Below are 21,580 nucleotides of genomic sequence, written 5' to 3'. Positions count from 1 at the left end.
AATGTGTTCAAATTATGCTTTTACATTCAATCTAAATATGTTTTTAATTTATTTTAGTATTTTATTTATTATAATTAATTTGCTATTCAAACTACACAGTTGAAGTCAACATACATTTTTCTTATTCTTTTGAAATATACGTTTGAAGTCAACTTTTTTGTATTATATTATATATATATAAAAAAAAAAAAATATATATATTTATCTTTAGTAATTGACCTTTAGTAAAGGTCATTAGGTACCCTTTAAGAGTATTGAGACCCTAAACCAAGGTGATGGCTTGATCCTCATCCGTAAATAGTTGAGTCTCAAGGTTTGTTAGATGTGTTAATGCAGAACGTGGGACTGGACGGTGAACTAGTAGGACAATATGTGTTGGTGTAGGCTTTGATGGTGTTGCCATTTTCTCCCTAGGCTGGTCTTGAATGCGTTGACTGAGGAGGCACTAACTGTTCCTTGACTCAGGCTGTTCCATACTGGTGTTGTTCTACTTGAGAAAAAAGGTTTCCGTGGACCAGGCTGGTGTTGTAGCTGTAGTTTCAGATCGTGACCTCTCGTATTGGTGCTGAGGGATTTTTTGAACATACTATTTGCCACATACTTCACAACTTCTGTCAGACTGTACGCTGTCGATTCCTGTAAGTATTTTAAAAGTTTGGACCATGTCGGCTCGTTTGCGTCGAAATTCCAGCGTTTGCAAGTTGAGGCTGGCGAGTCTTTCTGGGTATGAGGAGTGTGAGAGGCCGTGCACTAGTCTCGTTGCGCGTCTCTGAACTTGTTCCAGGGCATCTTTGTCCCGCTTGAGTTTTATATATATATATATATATATATATATATATATATATATATATATATATATATATATATATATATATATATATATATATATATATATATATATATATATATATATATATATATATATATATATATATATATATATATATATTTCGGTCAACAGGGGTCGCTGTCTAAATTTCATCGCTTTGTTTCCTGTCACGTGACCTCCTTGTCTCCGGGTTCAACGGTCACGTCCGCTGGTTTGAATATGCTAACAACAAACAGCAGCTCGTGCAGACCGGATGACTGAAGCGGTTTGTAGTTTTTAAAGTGTTCTAAAAATGTTTTCGACACTTTTGTGAGTGACGCTCGTGCAGCAGCTTCAGCAGGGAACGTCACGCACTTGAATTAACTTTATTGACAGTCTTGTTTGCCTGCTGTTAGCATGCTAACAGGCTAGCTACAGTCGGCTGTCTCTGCACTTTAACAGATTAATACAAGCTGATTAGATACGGACACCAACAGAGTACCTGCTAATACTACCACTACTGCAGTACAAGTACACAGCACACATATGTGAAGTATAATATTTATACATTAATATTTAATGTTGGTTCAGAGAGTTGGAACTGGTGTTTCTGTTATTTTGTCCACCTGCTTTACACTGGAACACAGAGGAAGTTATAGTATACCATAGTACACCACTTTATATATGTAGAAGTATTAATACCACCCCATTATTAAAATACTATGTTGCAGTAAAGGTACTAATACCACACTGTAAATATACTATGTGACAGTAAAGGTACTAATACCACACTGTGTTACATATAAATATAAACTTTTGTGGGTCTCCACTACACCAGGATCCCTGAAGACCAGGTCTACCTGTCAGCATGCAGTCGGAGCTGCTGATTGGGTGGCAGCAGGAGAAGGCGGAGCTTAAGCGGGAGGTGTGTCGTCTGCAGGAGGGGCTGGCTGAGAGTCGAGCAGAGAGGGAGGAGCTAGAGTCCAGGAGCAGAGCTCTGAATGAGAGGGTGAGGAGCTAGAGTCCAGGAGCAGAGCTCTGAATGAGAGGGGGAGGAGCTAGAGTCCAGGAGCAGAGCTCTGAATGAGAGGGGGGGGAGGTCATGTGATTATCGGGTTGGACTGGTATTGGACTAGAGTTTGACTAAATCCTAACCATTACCTCTGTCTGTCTGTCTCTCTCTCTCTCTCTCTCTCTCTCTCTCTCTCTCTCTCTCTCTCTCTCTCTCTCTCTCTCCAGCTGTACCAGTCAGTGTCTCCCTCACTCTCCCTCCATCCTGAGAGTGATCAGAGGGAGTGGAAGAGGAGGGTGAGGGAGGGGAGAGAGAGAGAGGCCAGACAGGCTCTGTTGATCCACCGCCTGCAGAACAAGGTGAGGAGTATTACTACAGTACAGATATCACAGTATAGTCAGTAGTATTACTACAGTACAGATATCACAGTATAGTCAGTAGTATTACTACAGTACTGAGAGTTCTGACTGTGTGTGCAGGTGTTGGAGTACAGAGATCGATGTCAACGAGTGGAGCTTCAGCTGGTCAGCACCGAGGTACTAATACTACTAGTACTACTAGTGTACTATGTACTACTAGTATTAATACTACTGATACTACTACTAGCACTACTATTTTATTACTATTAGTACTACTGATACTACTACTGGTACTTTACAAGTACTACTACGAGTAGTACTAGTACCAGATGTTGTGTACTGTAGTCTCACTGTAGTACTCCAGATGTTGTGTACTGTAGTCTCACTGCAGTACTCCAGATGTTGTGTACTGTAGTCTCACTATAGTACTCCAGATGCTGTGTACTGTAGTCTCACTGTAGTACTCCAGATGTGTACTGTAGTCTCACTGTAGTACTCCAGATGTTGTGTAGTCTAGTCTCACCGTAGTACTCCAGATGTTGTGTACTGTGTTTGTTGTGTAGAGGAGGGTCAGGGATGAACACAGTGACTCTCTGGAGAGCGCCCTCATCAGGCTGGAGGAGGAACAACACAGGTGAGGATGAGGTGTGTGTGTGTGTGTGTGCGCGTGTGTTACAGTCTCACGTGCGTGTGTGTGTGTGTTACAGTCTCACGTGTTTGTCTCTTCAGGTCTCTCGGATTGGCTGACACAAACGCTCTTCTCCGGGAGCAGCTCAGCCAATCAGAGCAGGCCAACCAGGCCCTGAGGGAGGACCTCCAGAAGGTGACATCTGAGTGGACCAGAGCTTTGGAGGAGGCAGGGCAGAGAGACGATGATTGGCAGAGAGAGAGAGAGGTTGGTTGGTTTAACTCTTATTGTTGTGATTTTTAAGATGGATTTTCTGACCAATCCACCTTAAAACTGAGAGTGTGTGTGTGTGTGTGTGTGCGCGCGCGTGCGTGCATGCATGCCTCTCTCCAGTGTCGCTCAGGTCATGTTGGTCATCAGCAGGATCATCTTCTCTCAGTCTGGAGGTCTGTAGTATCTCTGAGGAGACACTGTCACACCGTGAAGACCGCCGCCGACAGGTACGTCGAAGTTGACCAACTTCATAGAACTTGACGACCTGATGTAAGTTGACCGACCTTATTTTAGTTGACCAACCTAATGAAAGTTGACCGACCTTATTTTAGTTGACCAACTTCATGTTAGTCGACCAACCTGATGAAAGTTGACCATCCTGATAAAAGTAGACCAACCGGATGAAAGTTGACCAACCTAATAGTTGACTAGTGTGATGAAAGTTGATGAACCTTATGGAAGTTAACCAACCTGATGTAAATTGACCAACCTAATGAAAGTTGACCAACCTGATGAAAGTTGACCAACCTGATGAAAGTTGACCAACCTGATGAAAGTAGACCAACCTAATGAAAGTTGACCAACCTAATAATAGTTTACCAACCTGATGAAAGTTTACCAACCTGATGAAGGTTGACCAACCTGATGAAAGTTGACCAACCTAATAATAGTTGACCAACCTTTTGAAAGTTGACCAACCTGATGAATGTTTACCTGATGAAAGTTGACCATCCTTGTCTCTCTGTCTGTAGGGATCTGTTGCAGTTGAGGGCGGAGTTTTCTCGTCTCTCCTCCTCGCTCCTGTCCAGCTGTTACTCCGTCTCCTCCTCTCTGAGGCTCATTGCTCCTCCCATCAAACCCTTCTCCTCTGCTCCTCCCCTTCTTCTCCCCTCTGACCTCACTCCTCTGTCCTCTACCCTGGTCCTCCCTCCGCCAGACTCCTCATCATCTCTACCTCCTCTCACCTCCTCCTCCACAATGGGAACCTTCTCCTTAGGAGAGCTGGAGCACAGAGAGGAGAAGGAGGAGGAGAGGTGGGAGGAGAAGGAGCGAGAGATTTCAGAGTTGAAGCTTCTTCATGAGACAAAAGTTTTCCAGCTGACAGAACGGTCAGTTAGCTACTGAGCTAGCTAGCATGCTATGGCTAGTTTATATATATATATATATATATATATTATATTAATGTTATATATTATACTGTTGATCTGTTCATATCATTTCTCTCATTGTGTACATTTGGTTAATTTTGCTTTATTGATTATCTTTATTTGTTTTATTTACATTCTTTCCTACTTTGTACTGTTACTGCTGCACATCAATAAAGTCTGTCTGTCTCCCAGCATTGAGGAGCTGTCTCGCTCGCTGCAGGCTGAGGACAGACAGAAGGAGGTGCAGAGACATGAGGACACAGAGAGGAGTCTTCAGTCGGTCAGTCAGGCTGTGGTCAAACTGGTGAGTCAGTGACATCACCACAGGTCACAGGTGAGAGGTCAGAGATTAGTGTGTGTTCTGTCTCCAGTCCAGAGTCCTGAGCAGCAGCAGGTCCATGAGCGTCTCCACAGACAGCGTCTCCACAGACAGCGTCCTCAGTCTGGACCTGTCCTCCCTGCTGTCTGTCCTGTCTCACACTGAGAGCGCCCTGCAGTGGAGACACGAGGAACTACAGGTGAGTCCACAGGAAGCCCCTTCTGCTGCAGGTCAGAGGTCACGACGTCATGAAGCTCGTGTGTGTGTGTGTGTGTGTTTGAACAAAGAGAAAGGCCGGCCCTCCCCCTGTGCTGTGTCGTCCTCTGACAGTCAGCTGGTGCAGGTTATAATCAAATCAAAATATATTTACAGAAGCTAAACAGTTGCAAACTGAACACACTATTAATAACAAAACAAACACATCAATTCCATGAAATTGAGGTCCAATCCGGAACACCCAGCAAACTGGTGTGTTTGCTCGATGGCCCCCAGAAGATCTGACCGTGTCCCACAATTCACAGTCCCTCGTTTCTTCAAAGTGTCTCTGAAAATGTGTATCAGCTCAGTGATTGGCTGAAATCCGATAAGCCCCTCCTGGCCTTTGACCCATTGGCCTGATCAATCACTCCTCTCCAACCCCCGCTGGCACACACCTCCTTCCATTCCTGATGCCGGTGTCTCTGCTCTCTATCACCACATGGTCACCTCCTGAAGACCCTTGCTTTCCCTAATACTTAATACTTCTTCACAGTGTTTAATACTTCAATGACTATACTTTTTGGTTTAAGACCTCTACAAGTAAATACATTGTAACGTATAATATCTTCTATAAGTAAACATGTTGTGACATTTAATACATTCTTCAGGGTGTGCTTTTAATCATACTAGAAATGTTTTTAAACTTCAATTCCTCATTGTGTGTGTGTGTGTGTGCGTGTGTGCGTGTGCGTGTGCGTGTGCGTGTGTGTGTGTGTGTGTGCGTGTACGTGTGTGTGTGTTCTAAGGGGGCGGAGCTCTCTCTGCGACGGCTCGGTGAGGAGAAAACAGCTGTTCAGCTCCGACTGAAACAGCTGGAGGACGACAACCAGCTGCTGCAAACACACTCACAACACACACAGCTGGAGCTCACACACACTGTGGACTTGCTGAGCAGGTACACACACGCACACACACACACACACACACACAGATAGTAGTTAATAGATAAAACGGTGTGTGTGTCACAGGGAGCAGGAGGCGTCGTCCTCGCTGCATCTCCTGTTGGAGGAGGTGCAGAGAGAGAAGGAACGTCTGAGGAGGGAGAGAGACAGACACGAGGAGAGAGACAGACAGCTGGAGACAGAAACACTCAGACGGTATGAATAATATTCTATATATTATTTATATTTCATGACATATCTGATTTAAAACAGTTCATCGTTGTCTCAGAGTGGAGGCTGAAGCGATGGAGAAGCTCCAGCTGACGGAGACAGAGACTCTTCAGAGGATGGAGATCTTCTCTCTGAAGGTGATCACTGGTCTTCTCCTCCTCCATCATTCATTCACTCATTCATTAAGAGAGAGGCAAAGTCAGCAGCTCCTCCTCTCCTCTAGGGGGCGCTGGAGAGGCAGCAGCTGGACACCCAGAGAGCAGGAGAAGAAGCAGCTGATGCCAGAGACGCTCTGCAGAAAGTACAGCTGATGATGACGTCTTTATCTGAACATGTTAGAACCAATCAGTGAAGGTCAGAGGTCATCTGTGTTAATGTCTCCACATGAACATGTCTCCCCCCTGTGTCTCCTCCCGTGTCTCCTCCCTGTGTCTCTCCCCCCTGTGTCTCTCTCCTATGTCTCTCCCCCCGTGTCTCTCCCCCATGTCTCCCCCTTCAGTCCAGAGACAGAGTGTTGTGTCTCTCGTCCTCTGAGTGTGTGTTGAGGAGGGAGGTGGAGGAAGGACGTGACTCTTTGGACAAGATGGCCGCCCTGAACTGGTCTTTGGCGTTGGACAAGAAGGAGCTGAGCAAACAGCTGCTGAAGGTACCGATGCTGTCTTCACCTGTCTTCACCTGTCCTCACCTGTCTTCACCTGTCTTCACCTGTCCTCACCTGTCTTCACCTGTCTTCACCTGTCCTCACCTGTCTTCACCTGTCTTCACCTGTCTTCACCTGTCTTCACCTGTCTTCACCTGTCCTCACCTGTCCTCACCTGTCTTCACCTGTCTTCACCTGTCCTCACCTGTCTTCACCTGTCTTCACCTGTCCTCACCTGTCCTCACCTGTCCTCACCTGTCTTCACCTGTCTTCACCTGTCCTCACCTGTCTTCACCTGTCTTCACCTGTCCTCACCTGTCTTCACCTGTCCTCACCTGTCCTCACCTGTCCTCACCTGTCCTCACCTGTCTTCACCTGTCCTCACCTGTCTTCACCTGTCCTCACCTGTGTGTTTGCAGCTGGAGTGTGAGCTGTCTGACAGCCAATCACAGCTGCAGATAGTGAGGTCAGAGGTCACCTGTCTGCAGAGAGAGGTGAGAACCCTGAACCTGGACTCCAGCCAGCTCAGGTGAGTTTGTTTACATATAAACATTGAATCTGGATTGTAAATATGAATAGTATATATTGATAACATTGATCTCTGGTGTTGTCCAGAGCTCAGAGGGAGGAGGAGGTCGATGTCCTCCGTCAACTCAGAGAAGGAGAGAGAGAGATGGAGAGAACTCTGGAGGAGAAGGAGAGACAGCTGGTCTCCCTGATGGAGGAGAGAGGGGGGGAGGGAGGTCAGCTGGAGGAGGTAAGGAGGAGGAGGTGACAGTCATGTGACAGCGCTACACCTGGCTGATGCATCATGGGTGTGTGTGTGGTCCTCAGCTGTTCTCCCAGCATGCCTCAGTGTGTGTGGAGCTGAAGGAGGCGCAGCAGCAGCTGAGGCAGGAGGAGGAGGAGGAGGAGGTGAGGAGGAGAGACCGGCAGCAGAGGGAGAGCAGGAGGCAGCAGGAGGAGCAGAAGCGTCTGCAGAGAGAGAGGGAGCAGCTGGAGGAGCTCAGGTACTGAACATTACACCTGTGTGTGTGTGTGTGTGTGTGTGTGTGTGTGTGTGTGTATATATATATATAGTGTGTACTTGTACTCTCTCTCTCCAGGTGTGTGTCGGTGTCTCTCCAGCAGCAGCTCTCACAGTCAGAGGTAAACAGAAGTCAGCTGATCACTCACATCAGCACCGTGCAGCAGGTCAAAGAGGCTCTACAGGGTGAGTCCATCTTCACCTTCATCTCAAGTCTCTTATTTGTCATTTCCTCGATTCCGGTTGAACCGGTTTCAACCGGAAGCGATCCTCGCGATCTTACCCCAAGACCCGTTTGAGAGGAGAACTTTGAGGAGAACCTTCAGGCCAAAGAGCTGATATCAGATCAGCCTGACCTCACAACCAGACAGCAGACTAGCGGGAAAGGGAAGCAGTACATGCGAGTAGTATCAGTAGTATTTATAGTAGTAGTCAGGGTTCGTACGGTCATGGAAAACCTGGAAAAGCCATGCAATTTTAAAATGGTTATTTCCAGGCCTGGAAAAGTGCTTGAAAAAAATAAAATCCCAAAAGTTTTGGAAAAGTCATGGAAATGTGTTATATTCATATTTTCATGTCGTTCATTTGCGCTGAGTTGCCAGCCAGCGTTTCTCAGATTGGAGAGAGACAAGGAGAAAATGTGTTAGAACATCTTTGACGTGTCGAGTCTTGGCCAATCAGCGTTCAGATGTCTGCAGCGTCTTTCCCTCCGTTAAAGTTTAAGTTCCGTTATGTTCCGTTACCGTTCAGACTTGCTGGGTTAAGTTAACGTCCACTGCATGCGGAACTTTGTCGACTGTTAACGTTCGTCATTATCACGATTTAGAAGGAAAAAACGTAACGTGATGAAACATGCAGCCCCCCGTGTTCCGGTTCAGTTCACGCGGTCACTCGTTAACGTTAAACCGGAACACCGGCGCATCTGGTTGCAGGTTGTTTGTTTTAACTCAAAGTAGAATGAGGATGATTTCGTGGTCAGAATAACTTTCATGACCACGAAACATGAGGCCCAGATACTGATGAGATGATGAGGTCAAAGAGCTTCAGGGAGAGGAGGCTGGTTGTAGCGCAGCTTGACGCAGGGCTGAGATGTGAGTGGAGCTGGGCCTGGATAAAGGTGGAGCTGGGCCTGGATAAAGGTGGAGCTGGGCCTGGATAAAGGTAGTGCTGGGCCTGGATAAAGGTGGAGGTCTAAACAGACGTGAGTACAGCTTCCTGCTGTCACAGTGTTAAATACATTGATAAGGCAGGGTATGCTACATGCAGCCTCTGCTCCAAGGAGATGAACTACAGCAACAAGGCTCACATGTCCTCTCATCACACTGTTCACACTGTTCACTGTGATGACCACAGCCAGTGGACCAACAGTCCCACGTTGCTCTCAAGAACCCTGAAGTAATGAGAGGGTTAAGGAGCCTGTACCTTCATTTCAGCGGGTTGCTAATGCAGAGGTGTGTATAGATCACAGCTATTATTTTACTCTTGATAAGATACCTTAGTCAGAGTAGATTATCATTTTCATTTAAATAATTTAACTGGATTGAATGCATATTAATTGCAAATAGAAGATAGGCCACAATTCCAACAGCTTTGCAGTAACAGTAGAAGTTAATATGAAGTCGTACAGTAACAGTGGAAGTTAATATTAAGCCGTACAGTAACAGGGTTCAATGAATAATGTGCACTACAAAAGGGAAAGCAACATGTGCACTAGCTGGATGCTGCTACCTACTAAAGCTCTTATTGATGTGTCAGTGTTATGAATGCCTGTCAACCAGAGTATATTTATAAATGTTTATTCTTTTAATCAAACTATTGTCTCGCATTCGTTTGTGTCATTTACGGTAGACTGGATGCTTTGAATTCTCATTGTTAGTTTAAATACTACATTTTCTCACTTTTTCATGTATACACCGAGATTTCACAAAATGTTTGGTCATGGAAATTTGGTTTAAAGTCATGGAAATCCATTGGTCAAAATGTGTATGAACCCTGAGTAGTATCAGTAGTATTTATAGTAGTAGTATTTATAGTAGTAGTAGTATCAGTAGTATTTATAGTAGTAGTATTTATAGTAGTAGTAGTAGTATCAGTAGTAGTATTTATGGTAGTAGTAGTATCAGTAGTATTTATAGTAGTAGTAGTATCAGTAGTATTTATAGTAGTAGTAGTATCAGTAGTATTTATAGTAGTAGTATTTATAGTAGTAGTATTTATAGTAGTAGTAGTATCAGTAGTAGTATTTATGGTAGTAGTAGTATCAGTAGTATTTATGGTAGTAGTAGTATTTATAGTAGTAGTAGTATCAGTAGTATTTATAGTAGTAGTATTTATAGTAGTAGTAGTATCAGTAGTAGTATTTATGGTAGTAGTAGTATCAGTAGTATTTATAGTAGTAGTAGTATCAGTAGTATTTATAGTAGTAGTATCAGTAGTATTTATAGTAGTAGTATTTATAGTAGTAGTAGTATCAGTAGTAGTATTTATGGTAGTAGTAGTATCAGTAGTATTTATAGTAGTAGTAGTATCAGTAGTATTTATAGTAGTAGTATCAGTAGTATTTATAGTAGTAGTATCTATAGTAGTAGTAGTATCAGTAGTAGTATTTATAGTAGTAGTAGTATCAGTAGTATTTATAGTAGTAGTAGTATCAGTAGTATTTATAGTAGTAGTATCTATAGTAGTAGTAGTATCAGTAGTAGTATTTATAGTAGTAGTAGTATCAGTAGTAGTATTTATAGTAGTAGTAGTATTTATAGTAGTAGTATTTATAGTAGTAGTAGTATCAGTAGTATTTATAGTAGTAGTAGTATCAGTAGTATTTATAGTAGTAGTAGTATCAGTAGTATTTATAGTAGTAGTAGTATCAGTAGTATTTATAGTAGTAGTATTTATAGTATCAGTAGTATCAGTAGTATTTATAGTAGTAGTATTTATAGTATCAGTAGTATCAGTAGTAGTATCAGTAGTATTAACAGCAGAAGTTGTATTTGTGTTTATAACAGCCGTTTTATCGTGCTTTTATTCTGAAGGGGAGATCGAGTGTCTACTAGAAGAACTGAAGAGAACAACAACCAGGAGAGAAGAGGAGAAGGAGTGGAGTGAAGAGGATAAGGAGGCACTGAGGGAGGATACTGAGAGGCTGACAAAGGAGGTGGAAGACCTGAGGAGGAGTAGAAGGGAAGAGAAGGAGGAGACGGAGGTCTGGCAGAGAGAGAGGGAGGCTCTGAGCGAGGAGCTGGGGACGAGGGACGGGGAGGTGGAGGCGCTGAGGAGGCGAATAGAGGGGCTGATGGAGGAGGAGCAGGAGAGACAGAAGGAGGTGGAGAGGCTGAGGGAGGAGGAGCGGGACAGACAGAAGGAGGTAGAGAGGATGAGGGAGGAGGTGACGAAGAGGGAGGCGCGTATCAGCCACATGATGGAGAGACTTCAGCAGGAGGAGGGAGAGAAGGAGAGACTGGAGGAGGAGGCGAAGAGGACGGAGGTCAGGCTGAGAGAGGAGGAGGTGAAAAGGGAGGAGGAGATGGAGGCGCTCTGCGACCGAATGGAGAGACTAGAAAGAAAGAAGGAGGAGAGGGAGGAGGAGATGGAGCAATTGAGGAGTGAAGCAGAGGAGGCGAAAAGATGGAGGGTGGAGGAGCTGGAGGAGGAGCTTAACAGACTGAGAAAAGAAACCTCCGAGCTAGAGGAGAGGAGAGAGAAGGAGAGACTGCAAGACGAGGAGGAGAGGAGGATGAGAAGAGAGGAGGAGGTGGACCGACTCAGGGGGGAAGCGAGGAGAGCAAAGGAGGAGGTGGAGAGGCTGAGGGAGGAGGTGGGGGAGGTGGAGCTGCTGAGGGTGAGGCTGAACGTGGCCAAGGAGGAATGTGAGGAGATGAAGGAGGAGGTGCAGCAGAGGGAGCGCAGCCTGGAGCGACAGATGAGCGCCGTGAGGGAGCGGGAGGAGGAGGTGGAGGAGCTGAAGAGGCAGGTGAAGTTGGCAGAGGAGCAGAAGGAGGAGGGAGAACGGGAGCATCGGGAGGCGAACAACAAACTGAAGAAGAAAGCCGGGAGGGAGGAGCAGCTGGAGGCGCTGCTCAAAGAAACCCGGCTGCTCCTGGAGAAAGAGAGGAGGGAGGGAGGAGAAAAAGATGTCACAGTCTCCTCCCAGGCCAGGGAGGTGCAGGCAGCCCGGGCCGAAAGGGAGGGAGCAAGAAGGAAAGCCATAGAGAGGGAGGAGGCCTGCAACAGGCTGGAGGAGGAGGTAAAGGAGTGGAGGGAGAAGGCTGAGCAGAGCTCGAGGGAGGTGGCAAAGTTCAACCACGTCCTGAAGGAGCGGGGGGAGGAGGCGCAGTACCTGAGAGCAATGCTGGAGGAGAGGGAGGATGAGGATGGGAGAGAGAGGGAGGCGCTGAGGAGACTAGAGGTGGAGAGGAGGAGAAGGCTGGACAACAAGCTGATAGAGATGGAGGAGGAGAAGAGGAGGCTGGAGGAGGAAGTGAGAGAGGTGGAGGAGGAGCGGGAGGAAGAGAGGGAGGCACTGAGGAGAGCAAGGGAGGAGAGGAAGAGGATGGATGACAGATTAGAGGAGATGGAGAGGGAGGTGCAGGAGACAAGGGAGGATCTGAGGAGGAGAGAGGAGGAGAAGAGAAAGCTTGACGATGAACTGAGAGAGGAGAAAGAGGAGCGAGGGAGACTGGTGGAAGCTGAGAGAAGTCAGCACCTCCTGTTGGAGGAAGAAGGGAAGTCCAGAACGAGAGATCTGGAGGAGGAGAAGGCGGGAATGTCAGTGGAACTGTGGAGGAGCGAGAAGGAGGTGAAAGCTCTCAGACAGGAGGCGCAGAGGGAAGAGAGGAAGAAAAAGGAGATCCAGGAGGAGATGACAGCCCTCAATGAGGCAGTACAGAGTGAGCAAAGGAGGTGGGAGAAGGCCCAGGAGGAGATGAGGAGGGCTGAAAAGGAGGTGGTAGGTCTAACACAGGAGGTACAAAAGGAACAAAAGGAGAAGACGGAGGCGCAGGAGGAGCTGATGAAGAGAAGAGAAGAAATTACATCACTCAGAGAGGAGGTGCAGAAGGAGCATAAGGAGAAGGAGCGTGTACAGGAGACGTTAATTAGGACAGACAAGGAGGTGACGGCTCTCAGAGAGGAGGTGCAGAAGGAGCACAAGGAGAAGGAGCATGTACAGGAGACGTTAATGAGGACAGACAAGGAGGTGACTGCTCTCAGAGAGGAGGTGCAGAAGGAGCACAAGTTGAAGGAGCATGTACAGGAGACGTTAATGAGGAGAGAGAAGGAGGTGCAGAAGGAGCACAAGGAGAAAGAGCATGTACAGGAGACGTTAATGAGGAGAGAGAAGGAGGTGACTGCTCTCAGAGAGGAGGTGCAGAAGGAGCACAAGGAGAAGGAGCATGTACAGGATATGTTAATGAGGAGAGAGAAGGAGGTGACTGCTCTCAGAGAGGAGGTGCAGAAGGAGCACAAGTTGAAGGAGCATGTACAGGAGACGTTAATGAGGAGAGAGAAGGAGGTGCAGAAGGAGCACAAGGAGAAAGAGCATGTACAGGAGACGTTAATGAGGAGAGAGAAGGAGGTGACTGCTCTCAGAGAGGAGGTGCAGAAGGAGCACAAGGAGAAGGAGCATGTACAAGAGACGTTAATGAGGACAGAGAAGGAGGTGGCTGCTCTCAGACAGGAGGTGCAGAAGGAGCAGAAGAGGAGGCAGGAGGCCCAGGAGGAGCTGAAAGAAATGCAGCAGATCATGGAGGTGAACCTGAGCTCCCTGCAGAGTCAGGTACAGTTGCACAATAAATATACACATATATATATATATATATATATATATATATATATATATATATATATATATATATATATATATATATATATATATATATATATATATATATATATATATATATATATATATATATATATACACGTACATGTATAGACAGTATATATATATATGTTTGTACGTATATATACTACTGTATAAACTGACATAACCAATTCTCTTTGTGCTTCAGGTGTCTGATGTGAGTCGCAGCAGAGAGCAAGTGAAGGAGAAGGAGAGTCTGAGGGTCGCTCTGCAGGAGGTGACCAAGCTGAAACTCCTCCTGCAGGTACAGCACCTCCTGCTGGTCTCAGTATTAGTACTTCAATAAATTAAATACTTCAGATACACTCAAACTCACTATAGTTACCAGAGGTGTCCATAGGATGTCCATAGGATGTCCATAGGGTGTCCATAGGGTGTCCTGGTTGTCCATAGGGTGTCCATAGGGTGTCCATAGGGTGTCCATAGGGTGTCCTGGGTGACCAGGGTGTCCTGGGGGTTCTGGGTGTCTATAGGGTGTCCATAGGATGTCCATAGGGTGTCGAGAGTGTCCTGGATGTTCATAGGGTGTCCCTGGTGTCCAGGGTGCTCAGGTTGTCCTGGTGTCCTTGATGTCCTGGATGTCCTTGGTGTACCTGGTGTCCAGGGTGCTCAGGTTGTCCTGGTGACCAGGGTGTCCTTGATGTCCTTGGTGTCCCTTGTGTCCAAGGTGCTCAGGTTGTCCTGGGTGTCCCTGGTGTCCAGGGTGCTCAGGTTGCCCACGGCGTCCTTGATCTCCTGGGTGTCCTTGGTGTCCTTGATGTCCTGGATGTGGACTCTCGGTTTGTCCCACACAATGATTTGTTCGTTGAATGTTTTGTATCTATATTGTGAATCTGAAGAAGAGGAACGAGATATATCAGATATTTGTCATGCAGTAAAAACTACAATATTTTCCTCTGAGATGTAGTGGAGCAAAAATATACAGTATCAGAAAATGAAATTACTGAAGTAAAGTCCAAGTACCTCAAAGTTGTACTTCAGTAGAGTACTGTAGTAAATGTACTGACCGTGTTGCAACAACATAATAGCTTTATAAGAGCTGATGGGGGGATATGAGCCAGGCTAGCAGTTTCCCTCCGTTTCCAGTCTTTATGCTATGCTAAGCTAAGCTAACACACCAGCCTTTCGCTCTGTACTGAACAAAAAGAAACAGAATGTTAAAGTTTTCCTTTAAATATTAATCATTCAGGAGAGCCACATGGAGGAGGAGCGTCTGAGGAGCACCCTGAAGGAGGAGGTGGAGAGGTTCAGAGAGCAGGAAGAGGAGATGGAGAGAGGAGAGGTGGATAAGCTGAGAGCAAGAGCCAAGGCCCTGGAGAGGAGGAGGAGAGAGATGATGGAGGAGCTGGAGGAGGCACAACGGGCGAAGGAGAAGGCAGAGGAGAGGTGGAAGAACAGAGTGGAAGAGGTGGAGGAGGAGCAGGAAGTGAAGCTGAAAGCTCTGTCGAGAGAAATCCAGAGGCTGAGGGAGAGAGAGGAGGAGACGGAGAAGGAGTGGAGGTTGAGGGTGGAGGAAGCGAGGAAGGAGGTGGAGGAGAGCCGGGTCAGAGCCGTGATGGAGGAGCAGAAAACTCAGAGACAGGAGATGGATGGAGGCAGGAGAAGGAAGAGAGACCAAGAGACAAACATGGAGAAAGGAGGAGGAGGAGAGGTAAGGTGTCTTCTAGAAAGTTTTTAAAACTCTTGATGGAAAGAGGACAAAAAGTCATCACATTCAAATTTGTATTGTTTCCTGAGGAGCAGCAGGAGGAGCAAGAGGAGGAGAAGCAGATCTCCTCACTGCAACAGGAGGAGGAAGAGATGAGGAGGCTGCTGAGGCAACGAGAAGCTGAGGTAAAACATTTAACAAGTGATTTAAAGAATTCCTCAAAGCAAATATTCAGACCCTTTACTTCTGTTAGAGTACTAATACCCCACTGTTCAAATACTCTGTTACTGTAAGATTATGATGTTGATGATGATGATGATTGTTGTTGTTGATGTTGGTTGTTTATTGTTTATTAACTGGATCCCCATTCGCTGACGCCTTAGCCTAATATTGGTTGAAGTTGTTGTTGTGAAGGTGTACTCTCTGACTCTGTTGTTGTTGTGAAGGTGTACTCTTTGACTCTGTTGTTGTTGTGAAGGTGTACTCTGTGACTCTGTTGTTGGTGTTGTGAAGGTGTACTCTGTGACTCTGATGTTGTTGTGAAGGTGTACTCTCTGACTCTGTTGTTGTTGTGAAGGTGTACTCTGTGACTCTGATGTTGTTGTGTAGGTGTACTCTGTGAGTGTTGTGTAGGTGTACTCTGTGACTCTGTTGTTGTTGTGTAGGTGTACTCAGTGACTCTGTTGGTGTTGTGTAGGTGTACTCTGTGACTGTTGTTGTTGTGAAGGTGTACTCTGTGACTCTGTTGTTGTTGTGAAGGTGTACTCTGTGACTCTGTTGGTGTTGTGAAGGTGTACTCTGTGACTCTGTTGTTGGTGTTGTGTAGGTGTACTATGACTCTGTTGTGTAGGTGTACTCTTTGACTCTGTTGGTGTTGTGAAGGTGTACTCTGTGACTCTGTTGTTGTTGTGAAGGTGTACTCTGTCACTCTGTTGTTGTGAAGGTGTACTCTGTCACTCTGTTGTTGTGAAGGTGTACTCTTTGACTCTGTTGGTGTTGTGAAGGTGTACTCTCTGACTCTGTTGTTGTGAAGGTGTACTCTCTGACTCTGTTGTTGTGAAGGTGTACTCTTTGACTCTTGTTGTGAAGGTGTACTCTCTGACTCTGTTGTTGTTGTGAAGGTGTACTCTTTGACTCTGTTGGTGTTGTGTAGGTGTACTCTGTGACTCTGTTGGTGTTGTGTAGGTGTACTCTGTGACTCTGTTGTTGTGAAGGTGTACTCTGTGACTCTGTTGTGTAGGTGTACTCTGTGACTCTGTTGTTGTGAAGGTGTACTCTTTGACTCTGTTGTTGTTGTGAAGGTGTACTCTTTGACTCTGTTGGTGTTGTGTAGGTGTACTCTGTGACTCTGTTGGTGTTGTGTAGGTGTACTCTGTGACTCTGTTGTTGTGTAGGTGTACTCTGTGACTGTTGGTGTTGTGTAGGTGTACTCTGTGACTCTGTTGGTGTTGTGAAGGTGTACTCTGTGACTCTGATGTTGTTGTGAAGGTGTACTCTCTGACTCTGTTGTTGTGAAGGTGTACTCTTTGACTCTTGTTGTGAAGGTGTACTCTCTGACTCTGTTGTTGTTGTGAAGGTGTACTCTTTGACTCTGTTGGTGTTGTGTAGGTGTACTCTGTGACTCTGTTGGTGTTGTGTAGGTGTACTCTGTGACTCTGTTGTTGTGAAGGTGTACTCTTTGACTCTTGTTGTTGTGAAGGTGTACTCTTTGACTCTGTTGTTGTTGTGAAGGTGTACTCTTTGACTCTGTTGGTGTTGTGTAGGTGTACTCTGTGACTCTGTTGGTGTTGTGTAGGTGTACTCTGTGACTCTGTTGTTGTGTAGGTGTACTCTGTGACTGTTGGTGTTGTGTAGGTGTACTCTGTGACTCTGTTGTTGTGTAGGTGTACTCTGTGACTCTGTTGGTGTTGTGTAGGTGTACTCTGTGACTCTGTTGGTGTTGTGAAGGTGTACTCTGTGACTCTGATGTTGTTGTGAAGGTGTACTCTCTGACTCTGTTGTTGTGAAGGTGTACTCTTTGACTCTTGTTGTGAAGGTGTACTCTCTGACTCTGTTGTTGTTGTGAAGGTGTACTCTTTGACTCTGTTGGTGTTGTGTAGGTGTACTCTGTGACTCTGTTGGTGTTGTGTAGGTGTACTCTGTGACTCTGTTGTTGTGAAGGTGTACTCTTTGACTCTTGTTGTTGTGAAGGTGTACTCTTTGACTCTGTTGTTGTTGTGAAGGTGTACTCTTTGACTCTGTTGGTGTTGTGTAGGTGTACTCTGTGACTCTGTTGGTGTTGTGAAGGTGTACTCTGTGACTCTGTTGTTGGTGTTGTGAAGGTGTACTCTTTGACTCTGTTGGTGTTGTGATGGTGTACTCTGTGACTCTGTTGTTGTTGTTGTGAAGGTGTACTCTCTGACTCAGAGGACAGACCAGCTGGAGAAAGACAGGGATCGTGTCCGATTGGCTCTGGAGCGAACAGAGGCAGCTATGATTGGCTACAGGGAGAGAGCCCACCAATGGGAGCAGAGCCTGGGGGCGGGGCCTAACACAGACGAGGTCAGTGAGTCTCTGATTGGCCGGTTAGTTTGTCAGTTTGGTTTGAATGTGAATATAAAGTTGACTGTGTGTCTCAGCAGGATGTGGAGGACAGACTGGTGGTCCTTCAGACGCTGGTGGCACAACTAGAGCTGGACCAGAAAAGACTCAACGAGAAGAACTCTCATCTGGAACATCAGAGAGACAGACTGAAGAAAGACAGACACTCACTGAGAGACACTCTGAGACAGGTACACACTCACTGAGACACACAGTGAGACACGTACACACTCACTGAGACACACAGTGAGACAGGTACACACTCTGAGACTGCGTGTTGTTGTTTGTGTGTTTCAGGTGGAGGCGGAGCATTGGCGATTCAGACAGCAGCTGAATGACAGCAGCAGATCTCAGGTGAGGGACGGACGGACGGACGGACGGACATGTGAGTTTGTGTATAAAATGCTGTGCTGTTTGTTCAGGAGCCTGCAGACACTACAGAAGAAGAGCACCTGAGGAGCAGAGTGAGGGAGCTGGAGGACCAGGTGAGAGCACCACAGAAGAAGAGTGTCAGGTGTTTTTTTTTTTGTTTTTTTGTCAGGTGGGTGCTGATGATGTCACCGTGTCTCCTCCCTCTCAGGTGACTCAGCTCCATCTCTCATTGGCCGCCGACCAGCAGCAGAGGGCGGAGTTTATCCAGCAGTCCTCCAGGAACAGCCAATGGCTGATCTCTCTGAGACACGACCTCACTGATTCGCTGGCCGAGGTCACGCGCCGTCCAATCCCGTCCGTCCTGGAGTCTGAGACGCAGCGATTGGACCGCAGCCTGAGGGAGGAGGAGCTTAGGTTGTCCCTCAGCCAATCGTAACGCCTGAATCCTAAAAACAATGAGTCTTCAGTGTTTCTCCGGACCAAATGAACAGAACTCTGAGATTCACAGAATATATAAATAATACATTTTGATACTGTAGTTTTATACAAAGTACCTCCAGCAGGAGGGTTTGTCCAGAGGGACCCTGAACGCCTCGCGACTCATTTGAGTTTACGAACTTTTTAAAAGTCACAACAAATGTTGATCAGTTATTAAAATGATTAAAGTAATGAGCCAGTTTAAAGGTCAATGAGTGAGTTACTGTATTGTATTTCTATTCTGTTTTGACACACTACGTTTCCCATAATCCTCCAGTCCGGCTCATGTGAAGGTCAGAGGTCAGCTGTGTGTTTTATATGAAGCTCAATAAAAAAAAGTGTTCATCAGGAGCTTCTACTTGTCTCTGTTGTGATGCTCTGAGCCGCCTGCAGGAGGCGCTGACGGCTCTCTAACTGGATCCTCCCATGGAAATACTCAGGTAAAATACTTCTACTTCAATACGTGTACTATGTGTACTTTGTTCAGACTGAATACTGCAAAGTTAATCTGTGATGAGGTGTTTGAATGTGTCTCTCTTTGTTTCTGGAGGACAGACGTCTGTCATTGATAATCTACTGGAAGCTATTTCTAACTACTCTCTCTCTCTCTCTCTCTCTCTCTCCCTCTTTCTCTCTCCTTTCTCTTTCTTTTGCTCTCACCTCTCTTTCTCTCCCTCTTTATTTCTCTCTCTCTCTCTCGCTCTCTCTCTCTCAGAGTCTCTCTCTCTCAGAGTCTCTCGGCTGACTTTTCTCTCCGCAGTGTCGGCAGGGTAACGTCCTGATCTCCATGAACGTGTCTCAGGTATTGTTTACTTTATGTATTTGATGTATTTATGTATAAATATATCACAAACTTTAAAGAGTAAATGTGTTCAAAGTGAATTAAATAAACGGTGAAAACATTTTACAACCCGTCAGCACTTTTTGTTTCTCAGTGAAACAAAAAAAAAACAAATATTTATATATATATGTATATATTTGTATAGAAGCTGAATAGTAGTAGATATTTGATATTTGATATTTTATAATTTTGTGTACAGAACGGGCAGCGTTATCAATTACTTTACATTTATTTTATTTAAATGTTCCTGCTTCTCTTAAAGGATTGTTTCTAATATTGTTAACATTATAAACATAAATAAGAACAGAACACTTTTAATCATTTACTGATAAACTAGTATTTCAAACTTTTGGGTGGTCAGTCACTTATTAATAACTTATTAATCATAACTAACATTTATAACAGTATTACTACCAAATACAAAAATCACTGGACAGAGATGTTATAGATAATATCAATAGATATTATAATGAATGTCTCTTAACTGGTCTATGACGCGTTAATAACTCATTTATGACGCATTAATAACTCATTTATGATGCGTTAATAACTCATTTATAACTCATTTATAACGCGTTAATAACGCGTTAATAACTCATTTACGAAGCATTAACTAATTTATGAAGCATTGACAACTCATTTATGAAGCATTGACAACTCATTTATGAAGCATTGATAACTAATTTATGGTGCATTAATAACTCATTTATGGCGCATTAATACTCATTTATAACACGTTAACTCATTTATGAAGCATTAATAACTAATTTATGGTGCATTAATAACTCATTTATGAAGCATTAATAACTCATTTATAACACATTAATAACTTATTTATGAAGCATTAATAACTCATTTATGAAGCGTTAACTCATTTATGAAGCATTGATAACTCATTTATGAAGCATTGATAACTCATTCATGAAGCATTGATAACTCATTTATGAAGCGTTAATAACTAATTTATGATGCGTTAATAACTCATTTATGACGCATTAATAACTCATTTATGATGCGTTAATAACTCATTTATAACTCATTTATAACGCGTTAATAACGCGTTAATAACTCATTTACGAAGCATTAACTAATTTATGAAGCATTGACAACTCATTTATGAAGCATTGACAACTCATTTATGAAGCATTGATAACTAATTTATGGTGCATTAATAACTCATTTATGGCGCATTAATACTCATTTATAACACGTTAACTCATTTATGAAGCATTAATAACTCATTTATGGTGCATTAATAACTCATTTATGAAGCATTAATAACTCATTTATAACACATTAATAACTTATTTATGAAGCATTAATAACTCATTTATGAAGCGTTAACTCATTTATGAAGCATTGATAACTCATTTATGAAGCATTGATAACTCATTCATGAAGCATTGATAACTCATTTATGAAGCGTTAATAACTAATTTATGATGCGTTAATAACTCATTTATGATGCATTAATAACTCATTTATGACGCGTTAATAACGCGTTAATAACTCATTTACGAAGCATTAACTAATTTATGAAGCATTGACAACTCATTTATGAAGCATTGACAACTCATTTATGAAGCATTGATAACTAATTTATGGTGCATTAATAACTCATTTATGGCGCATTAATACTCATTTATAACACGTTAACTCATTTATGAAGCATTAATAACTAATTTATGGTGCATTAATAACTCATTTATGAAGCATTAATAACTCATTTATAACACATTAATAACTTATTTATGAAGCATTAATAACTCATTTATGAAGCGTTAACTCATTTATGAAGCATTGATAACTCATTCATGAAGCATTGATAACTCATTTATGAAGCGTTAATAACTAATTTATGATGCGTTAATAACTCATTTATGATGCATTAATAACTAATTTATAACACGTTAATAACTCATTTATGGTGCATTAATAACTCATTTATGACGCATTAACTAATTCATGACGCGTTAATAACTCATTTGTTAAGCATTAATAACTGAACATATGTTTCTGTTGATGGAGAAATCGAGTGTTTATTGAGTGAATTTAACAGAATAAGGGAATCTCATTTAAACACATTATGACCTCGAACGCACCGCCAGCTGCTCAAACTGACCCTCTTTATTTACTCACCAGATGTTTGAGTAGAAACAGATAGGAGAGCAAAGCAATGAAAATAATCAGTTCTATTTAGAATATATTCACCTTTTTA

At 44.1% G+C, this 21,580-nt stretch overlaps 1 protein-coding gene across 9 annotated transcripts; it reads left to right on the top strand.

Moving 5' to 3' along the window:
* Positions 1 to 1,002: 1,002 nt before the first annotated feature.
* LOC142971632 (uncharacterized) lies at positions 1,003 to 18,869 on the top strand. 9 transcript variants are annotated; one of them, XM_076112214.1, is made up of 28 exons: positions 1,003 to 1,094; positions 1,647 to 1,817; positions 2,048 to 2,179; positions 2,300 to 2,356; positions 2,743 to 2,813; positions 2,909 to 3,074; positions 3,201 to 3,307; positions 3,833 to 4,189; positions 4,421 to 4,532; positions 4,600 to 4,746; positions 5,552 to 5,700; positions 5,774 to 5,902; positions 5,976 to 6,054; positions 6,141 to 6,218; positions 6,417 to 6,563; positions 6,977 to 7,086; positions 7,173 to 7,314; positions 7,392 to 7,567; positions 7,664 to 7,770; positions 10,617 to 13,357; positions 13,593 to 13,688; positions 14,634 to 15,095; positions 15,188 to 15,277; positions 17,481 to 17,633; positions 17,711 to 17,863; positions 17,970 to 18,026; positions 18,095 to 18,157; positions 18,253 to 18,869. In XM_076112214.1, exons 2-28 carry the CDS (start codon positions 1,677 to 1,679, stop codon positions 18,478 to 18,480), a joined length of 6,450 nt encoding a protein of 2,149 aa, XP_075968329.1. In that variant the 5' UTR covers positions 1,003 to 1,094; positions 1,647 to 1,676; the 3' UTR covers positions 18,481 to 18,869. The 9 variants fall into 9 exon arrangements, with proteins under 9 accessions (XP_075968329.1, XP_075968330.1, XP_075968328.1 ...); XM_076112215.1 differs by having other exon boundaries at positions 15,185 to 15,277; positions 17,714 to 17,863; XM_076112213.1 differs by having other exon boundaries at positions 15,185 to 15,277.
* Positions 18,870 to 21,580: the final 2,711 nt, after the last annotated feature.

Source organism: Anarhichas minor, unplaced genomic scaffold (genome assembly GCF_050575085.1).
Source record: "Anarhichas minor isolate MPS153535 unplaced genomic scaffold, ASM5057508v1 ptg000048l, whole genome shotgun sequence".
Lineage (NCBI taxonomy): Eukaryota > Metazoa > Chordata > Actinopteri > Perciformes > Anarhichadidae > Anarhichas > Anarhichas minor.
This window is presented reverse-complemented; position numbering and strand designations above follow the sequence as displayed.